General features: G+C 39.8%; 1 protein-coding gene across 1 annotated transcript; it reads right to left on the reverse strand.

Annotated features, from left to right (window-relative positions):
- Positions 1-950: 950 nt before the first annotated feature.
- On the reverse strand, positions 951-4710 carry pax4 (paired box 4). The gene is given in 7 exon segments (XM_037696174.1): positions 951-1207; positions 2755-2818; positions 2900-2982; positions 3065-3347; positions 3427-3633; positions 4474-4604; positions 4677-4710. Coding segments are annotated over 7 exon segments (1059 nt in total).
- Positions 4711-9232: the final 4522 nt, after the last annotated feature.

The following is a 9232-nucleotide window of genomic DNA, read 5'->3' on the forward strand; positions in this document are numbered from 1 at the left end:
CAAGTTTTACACAGTTTTTGTGCAAAACCAAGCAGTGCAGCTGGTTGTCTTCACAGCTCTTTCTCTGTCCACCTTCATGATGTTGCACTCTGCCCTGCGATCTGTTTGCAGTCTGATCCTGATCTTCTCTGGTGACCGACGAAGACCTCCCGTTCTTCCCGTCTCTTTGCTGCAGTAAAGGGACGTCAAGGAACTCGATCCCTCTGACGGCTGCATCAATAAAAACTGATCCGAAGCAACACAGATATCACATCAGGTTTAGAGGTTTTGAAGCTGCACTTTTATAGGTTCTCCCACTGGACAGGAACTCTGGGAAAGTTGCCTCGACTTCTCCTCCTGTGCTTCAACAAACACCATAAAAGAGATAACATCCACTTCATTTTGCGGTCCTTCTAAATGATCCGTGAAGCTCTGATTTATGGTCAGCAAGCCGACCAAGTCACTGATCAGAACCATGACAGACCCAGTCTCCTGATACATCTTATAATTTTCTCTGTTAGCACAATATGTACCCTCTAAAATCTACTCCCTGCCATCCCTAACCCTGCATTTATTGGTTTAATCACACCACGTCATGAAACAGACTATTTCCTGGATAAGCACATCCATAAACCATCACAGTGAAAAGAAAAAGGTTTATAAGCTTTTCGTCTTGCCAGCTTTATTTTGTACTTTGTCTGTTTTACATGTGGGTTCATTGGATCTATGTAACTATTAACTACACAAATAATTGTTTTTCTTTTTCTAAAATGATTAGCATGACTCCCCTTTAATGAAATAAATGGACGATGCTGCACATCTGACCAGAAAGTAAGTCGTCCTTTGTCTCCCTCTAGTGGCCAAAAAGTGTCATAACTCACAGAAAATTGATTTTGACTGGGGGGGGACTCTTCTTTGTATTTCTGTATGAAAGCTGTCCATCTAAGTTAGACGTGTTGTCCTATTTTCTGTCAGAGTTGCAGATTCACATCCTGAGTGGACAGAAACTTCTCGTTCGTTTGAAACGGGTTCCAAATGAATGGCGTTCTCTGCTGGGCCCACAGCTGAGGCTCCAAGCAGTGGGCTCTGGTGGGCTCAGATGTTAAAGGGAGGGCCGTCCTCATGTTTGGGTGACGGTAAACCGGTGGAAACAGGAAGGAGTCTCTGTGGACATCCTGTGGGAACTTGTCCAGGGTGTGTGGCAACATGTCACTCAGGTGATGGGGAACTGGATGGAGAAATGCTTATACGTTAACGTCTCAGAATATATGGCTACAAACATTCCTTAAGTCATTTCTATTCTGTGTCTAATGACACATGTTTTGTTTAAACTACTTTTTTTTCTGAAAGTCAAAGCTAAAATAATGTCTTTACATTTAAAAAAGCACTGAAGGTGTGCAGGTTTTTAAAGGAAACCAAATATCTCTAACATCAATTTTTCTTACAGACTCCTGCATGACAGGACGTAGATAATCATTTAAGGTAAAGTCAAATTAAAGACTTTAATTTAAAAAAACTCCTAAAAAATCTCCATGACCATACCTGTGTCTGTTTGAAAGAAGTAACTACTTTGCAACTTTCTTGTAGCTTTGTGCTGCAACGAGCGTTCACGGGTCATTTCCTGCAAATCAACAAAAGCAAAGTTGAAGTTTCTCTATCATTTGTGAGCATTGGTATATGTTGCTCCTATAAAGTTTCAAATCTTAGCTTTTTGTTTTGTCAGGGTTATGTGCTCAAACATTCATTTGATAGAAAAACGTTCAATTCAAATTATTCCTAAAAGGACTAAATTACTCCTAAGGCCTATTAGTCAAAAATCATCATCATCCTACCTGCTGAGATGTGACGCTGACAGGATTCAGAGGAACTACACTGCTTTGCTCTTCAAACACTGAAACTGTAACAAAGAGAGGTTTTGTAAAAATAATAAAGATTTTTAGAGTGTAAAATGTAAACGGAAAGAATCGCAGATCTCACAAACCCATATATTATTCACGGTGGAACATAGTCAACATACCAAATGTTTAGTATTTTTATTTTATCTTAAATATTCATAAAATCTTAAATCTTCATCTTGTGTTTGACCATAAATCTTATGTAGATTGTGAAGAGGGTAGGTCCCAAGACTGAACCTTGTGGTGCACCATTAACAGCTATCTGTTAACGGTGTACCACAAGGCTCAGTCTTAGGACCCACCCTCTTCACAATCTACATAATATAGGGCAGATCATTCCTGATGCTGCGTCCTTACATTTCTTTTCCGACGACACAGTTGTTTATTGTTGAGCTGGAACAGTTGCTAAGATTTTCCAGCTTTTACAGTCTGAATTCGACATCATCCAGTCAGATTTGTTCCCTCTCAAACTGGTGCTACATGCTGATAAAACCAAAGGGATGTTGTTTTCAAACAGGAAGTTGGTCCCAGCAGTCCGTCCTTCTATTTTGTCTTCGAATGGTGCCCCTGTGAGTTTGTCAATTCTTATAAATATTTGGGTATCTTGGTTTTGCATCTTTTTTTAAGCCCCGTGCTGAAAACATTGTAAAGAAACTAAACGTTAAATTGGGTTTCTTTTTAAGAAATAGATCCTGTTTAACTCTGAATGCTAGGAAACGCCTTGTAATTGCGACTTTCCTTCCCTCCATTGATTACGGTGACATTATTTACATGAACACTCCTACAAGCACCCTGCAGATGTTGGACACTATCACAGTGCGCCAAGATTCATAACTGGCTGTAACTACCGTGCCCACCACTGCACCTATAACCTGCTTACTGTGTGCGCTGCTCGTCTGCTTGGTTTCTCTCCTCCATTTAGCCCTCCTGTTTGAAAACCAGACCTTTAAGAGAGGAGAGAAACATCTCAGGAGGACGAGGACGACCAGATGTGGGGATAAAAACATACAAAATGATGAGCTTACCTTGATGGTGTCTTCAGGGAGTTTAGTTTTAGCAGACAGTTTCTCTCTTGTGTACAGATCAGCGTACTTGCTTTGTAAGAATTCTGGTTTTGGAGACAGAAACGTGTTTTGTGAGTGTAAACTTCACATTGTTGAGGTTTGGTGTACCGGATGGGTTTTGGTCACCTTGCTCCAGGACCCTCCTCTGCTCAGGGGTGAAGGCGGTGCGGTTTCTTTGATGAGCACCTTTAGATTTCTGCTCATCCGGCAGCGTTTCTTGTTCCAGAGAATATGAATCTGTGAGGCCAAACAGACGTGATAGATGATGTGTTTATTTCAGAGAAGGTGATCAAATGAATTTATTGTTGTCAGACTCACGTCTCTCATTCCTCGCATGGGAGTTCATCTCCATGCACAGCGGCCCATGATCCAAGTGGATTTTTCTCAAAATCCGATTTATGGATGAAACCTTGTGGAACAAAACGCTCCAGTAACTGCTGACATATTGGCACGTTTGAAATAAAAACCCCCGTTTAGATCTCACTCACGCTGGGGACTTTGCGTATCCGTGCCAGTGCAAGACGTTGGCGTATTTCCCACGCAAATATAGTTGGGTGTTCTCTTTTGCACTGGATGATGGTGGAGATGACCCCGGGGGTGAGAAGTCGGGGCCGGCTCCCTCCAATAGTTTTTGGCTCCACAAGTCCCGTACTCCGGTAGCGGCCCAGGATCTTACTGACACACCCGTTGGACACCTGAAGACATGCAGTTAGACATAATTCATTAATATTGCCTGAAGCTGATAGGCAAAGGCAGATGATGTTTTTTGCCTGTCTTTGTGTGTGTCTGTTAGCAGAATATCTCATGAACCACCGGCCCAACTTTGATGAAACTTGTTGAAGATAATCATACAATATATATCTATTATTGATTAGATTTTGGAGTTGACTCGAATCAAAGTAGCTGTCACAGCTGTTGGAACTTGAAAAACGCATAAATGGCTTTAACTCAGTCAATTTTACAGAGATTGGCCTAAAGTTTGGTGTGGTAATAGCTAGGATGTATCTCAAACATATAGTCTAATGCGAACAGTGTAAAAACAAACTAGTTGTCTAAAATCTTGCTACTAACTGTTTGGAGTAGACTATGTCCGTCTGTTAGCAAAATATCTTGTGAACCACAGAACGGATTTTAATGAAACTTTCAGAAAGGTATTATTGGATGTGCATCTACAGCTCTTTAACTTTAGCAGTCAATCCAATCAAAGTGGCCGCCATAGTTAATCGACCTTAACCAACAAATGTGGCTAAAACGCAGTTTTTCCAGACGCAAAGCTTGCATTTAATTAACTTGATAGAAGCAGAGACGTACTACTGCGACATCTCGCGATAATTCATGGAGATTGCGCACACATTCGAACGAACCAGACACAATTGAGTGATTTTTCAACATAAAAATAATTTTCGTGTAAAACTCTGGCATGAAAGCTCCTTAACTGAGTCATAACCTGCATTTTATATCCAGCTGACGTCATTTCAGAGCAACTTCTTGCACAGAAAACGCGTCAAAGTTGTGCCATTTTGGAGCGTGCGCACCCGCAGAATCCTGGAGATGTGACTCGGACGGACTCCCTCCGAGGCCAGCTGGATCATGTCCCGTCTCTTGGACTCAGGGAGAGGTCTTCCGTTGAGGAACATCCCTCCGAGCTGGTTCACGCTGCCGACACCTTTTCATGAAACAACAGAAATCTCCCGAACTGCTCCTTAAATCGATCAGTGCACAAGGAGTGAAAGCTGACCTTTGGTGTGCAGGTCCTTGCTGGTTCCGCGCATCTTGTTTAGCTTTGAGGATGAAACTTCTTGTGAGGAGAGACCAGGAGCGCACCTGCTCTGCCGCACAATGAGCGCAATCAGAGCTGTCCGCAGACATTTATGGGCCAAAGCTGAACATGACGCGGTGCTTCCTGATGTGTCAATAACTCCGCAGACAACCCGTTCTTGTTTTTAGCCTTACTCTGCACATTTTAGAATATTAACTTCCATCTCCTTATTATCCATAAAAAAGTGATGCGCCTTCATGTTTTGGAGATTTTAACCCAAGAATCAATTTTTTTTTGTGCTCTGCCGCAAAATCAAAATGAAATTGGCGCACAATTCCTCAAGGATTTACACAGAATCCTTAGGTTTGCTTCATTGTTTTGGTTAAAATATTATATTATCTTGATTTTAATACGTAAAAAAAATACATTTACATGTAAATTGGCAGTAAAGAGAGTTTTGTTTTTGCGCAGTGGATGTCGGTCCAAAGTGCGCCACATTGCAGCTCTCCGACTTTCTTCTTTGTCTCTGCATCAAGTTGAGAACAAGTTTCTTAGAGCTCTAAAATATCAGATATACAAAGAAATCCTGCCATCTGGGAAAGACTAGTAGTCACGTGACTGGAGCATCCCTCAGGTGAAGTGGCTCAGATTAAAATAAAGATCTCCGGCCTCCTCTCCATAAAGCAAACATTTGGAAATCTGCTCCATCCACGACTGCCATATGGTAAAGTGCTTTTGATAAATCATAAATCCATCACCTTGTCTATCTTTATTACATTTTCTTCCAAAACGTGAACAAATAAGAGGCGCGCGTGTGGGCGCAAAGGGGGCCAGTTGAAGGGGGGACCAGGTTTAGAGGTAGGCGGACGTCCTCACAGATGTTCCTTGAGCAGATAGCAGATAAAAATGCGTTGTAAACGGTTTCAGGAGGAAATATTTGACGAGCAAATATTAGCTCATGTGGAAAAAGCCACACAACGCCCGTCTTTTGGGCCTGTTTAATGACTAATTGGAGCTCATTAGTTGGGTCCACACAGATGGAAGTGCCACCAAAATAAAGGCTCGGATCTGGAAATGCCATATGGTCCACATTATACATTAACCACGAGTCAGAGCACAATGATACTCTGTGCACAGTCAGGGAAACTGGATGGAGAGCAGCCATTTTGGACACCACCATCTCCTTGCCAACCGAGACAAAGGGTTAATGAGAGTGGTTTTGTTTATTACTGGGAATGTAATGTGGTCTGTAATATATAGTACTTTATTGTAGGCATAGTGTGTGCCCAATGAGGCTGATTTAAGTTGCCTGCTTAAGTCGAGTTGTTAAAACTGCACCGCGTTTTTGCGGTGCGTAAATTCTAATCTGGTTTCGGCTCAGGAAAGGAGCGGGAGTCTGATTACCTCTAGTGGCACAGATAACAACGTTTAGATTTGATGCCAAGTCTTTTATTCTGTCCATAAAACATATAAATAGGTAAAACCAGACACTTGTGTGTTTTGAAAAGCGTGGAGAAATGTGACTAAATCAGCCGCGTAAAACGGTTTCCAAAACCTCTCCAAACGCGCCCAAAAGCGCCGTGTGCGCAACGGAGGAGCTGCGTCATTGCTGGATTTCTCCTCCGTGTTTGGAGACAACAATCCAAATCTCATTCTGTCATTGCGCTAAGAGTTTGCTTCAGTGGATAATCTTGATTTCTACAAGGTCAGAAAATTATTTCAGTTCACATTTTGCTAAAATTAAACGGTGGTTAGTCGGTTTTGCCTAGAAGTTCAATTTGGACTCCTATTTATTTTCTGAATGTGTAATTCAGTTTTTCATAGTCTTGCAAACTTTAATGACTTTCAACCTTAAAGGTACTGAAGATTTCCACTTTATTGTTGCAACAAAAATCAATTGTGATAACCAATTAAATGTTTAGGTGAGGTACCTAAGCTCAAAACCTTGCATGTTTTGTTAACATTATATTTAACATTATTAAAACATTAACTTGTTTTTGCATTCAAGTAAGTTTTAAATGAATAATGTAGCATTTGTCATATTTTATTCACTATAGGACAAATCATATTTTTATAATAATCACATAGTTGTGCATTTTCTTTAACCAACCAAGCAAGACATTTAAAGTTTTCTAAGTTTTTTGGCAAAATTTACCCATCTTTTAAAAACTATAATTAAATCCATCCATCCACCATCTTTTACCCACTTCTTCCTTTTAGGGTCATGGAGTCTATAATTAAATGATTGGTTTATTTGCTAGCTCTCTTGCAGTCTGATTAATTCCTTTTGGGGTCAAAATCAGATATAATCCAGATTAATACCAGAAGCTGTAATATTTTTGCTGAAGGTTGCTTTTCAGATGAAACATTCAAAACAAAACAGTTCAACGCTAATTTTATAGGCAAAATGTTTAAAACTTTTAGGAAACATAAGGAGAGATGATTGGAGATTAAATTGCTGGGAAAGGAGAAAAAAAATGATAAAACCTGAAGCAATTTTGAGTTAAAATTTTAAAGATGGCAATGTTCCACAAAGCCACAAAAGAAAACCTTTTTAGATTAACCCACAAAGATCTGAAGGATGCTTGAAGGGCGCTTCATGCAAAAACATATTTAACCTTCTCAGTATCATCTTACAGACTCAGTACTTCACAACCATTAGTTACAGGATCACTGAATGGTCTTCTGCACATTATAAAATATAAACGTATAAACTCTGGGTGGAGTTTGCATGTTCTGTCTCCTTCAATGTTTGGGTTTTCTCTATGTAGGCCTATACTCCTGTTTCTTCCCACATACTAAAAACATGCATGTTAGGCTAATTGGGTAATTAAATTGTCCCTAGGTGTTAGTGACAGAGTGAATGTTTGTTAGTCTCGTTTGTCTCTGTGATAGACTGGAGGCAACAGTGACCCTTGTGACCCAAAAGGAAGAAGCGAGTAAAGATAATGGATGAATTGAAGCAGGGCAACCTTCAGAAGATCTTTAAATGCATGGCCACCAAAACCCTAACAGAAAGTGCAAACATTTTTTTAAATGTTGTTGTCATTATGGGCTATCTAAAAAAATCAATAAAAAAAAAATCTCGAGTTTGGGAGTTAAAGAATCGTCTGATGCTTTTTTGTACTTTACAGTTAATATTCTTAATTGAAACAGCACAATCGCTCCTAAACTCACCAAAGCTTGTCCTCTACCCTCGTACATTTGTATTCTTTATTGAAACTAGCGTCCCTTGGGAGAATACTAATGGCCAGCAGCCTCGCATGCTAAATATTTCAGCAAACATCTCATGAGATCTGTTGACACTCTGTGTGGAAAACTTTCATCTACTCCCACACCAAACTGTAACTCAATATCAGTCAAATTGACCGTGTTAAAACATGTTGTGCTTGCTAAAGTTGATTAGCAGTGGCGGCTATCTTGAACTGATTTGACTTAATAACTCATCTGTAGCTGTACAGCTAATGATTAGTTTCTGTGAGTTGCATTGAAATCCATTCAGCAGTATTTTGCTAACAGACACATTATGCACCAAGTGTGTTTGGGGTTCAGTGGGAGAAGTGGTGTAGTCTACATTTTTGTAATGGGTATACTGTGATTACAAACCCAAGTACACTGGTTAGTACAACGTAATCGTCAATTGATTTGGATTTTGAAGCATATTGAACATTTCCAAATTTCTCTGATGCTTATATTTGAATGAATGTACAACGAACTTTGTGACAACAGTTGTCTTTATTAAAAACATGCTATAGAATTTATAAAACCGTGTCAAAGCAAAACATGTTCAAGTATTACGTAGTAAGAACAGAAGTATTAATTATACAAAAATTCTCTCGAATGTAATGAACAAGTGCTGCATACAGATAGATTGTTACAGAACTACAGTTTAACGTATCAATGACACAGTGCCTAATGATATGTCATGTATCATTGGACACTTTTAAGTGGTTATACTGAAATAATTAAGCCTTTCTAACGGGTATACTCTGTATACCTGCGTATCGCGTAGACTGAGTGGGACACCCTAGTGTGTTTATATATGGGACAACATTTCTGGACAATTTTACATTTACTGTAGGGCCTCATACAACCATCTCCACCATACTTTAGATTTCTGCAACTTTTATCAAAATAAAATTAATCTGTGTGTCATTTGTCAAAAAAAAAGTTGCTTTAATGTTCATTAACATATGTGCTTACTTTAAAAATAATGCAAGTTACTTCATAAATTGATTAAAATGTAAAAAAAAATAATAATAACTGTAACGACTGATGCATTTTCTGTGCTCCGTCAAACTAAAAGCAGACGCGTTGTATTTGTTTTGACGCGACGCTTTTGTTGAAGATGATTTTTTTTTTCCCAGTTACATGTGAACGCACCGTTATCTGGGGTATCACTACGCTGACGTGTCGTAGCTGCTGCTCCGGAACTCTTTATTTCAATTTGCACGAGCGCTCTCCGTCCGCTTCCATTCATAACCGCTCCTCAGACCCGGAAAGATTTCTTTGCGTGTGTGTGTGTGCGCGTGCGT

Source organism: Nematolebias whitei, chromosome 22 (genome assembly GCF_014905685.2).
Source record: "Nematolebias whitei isolate Nwh7 chromosome 22, NemWhi1, whole genome shotgun sequence".
Taxonomy (NCBI): domain Eukaryota; kingdom Metazoa; phylum Chordata; class Actinopteri; order Cyprinodontiformes; family Rivulidae; genus Nematolebias; species Nematolebias whitei.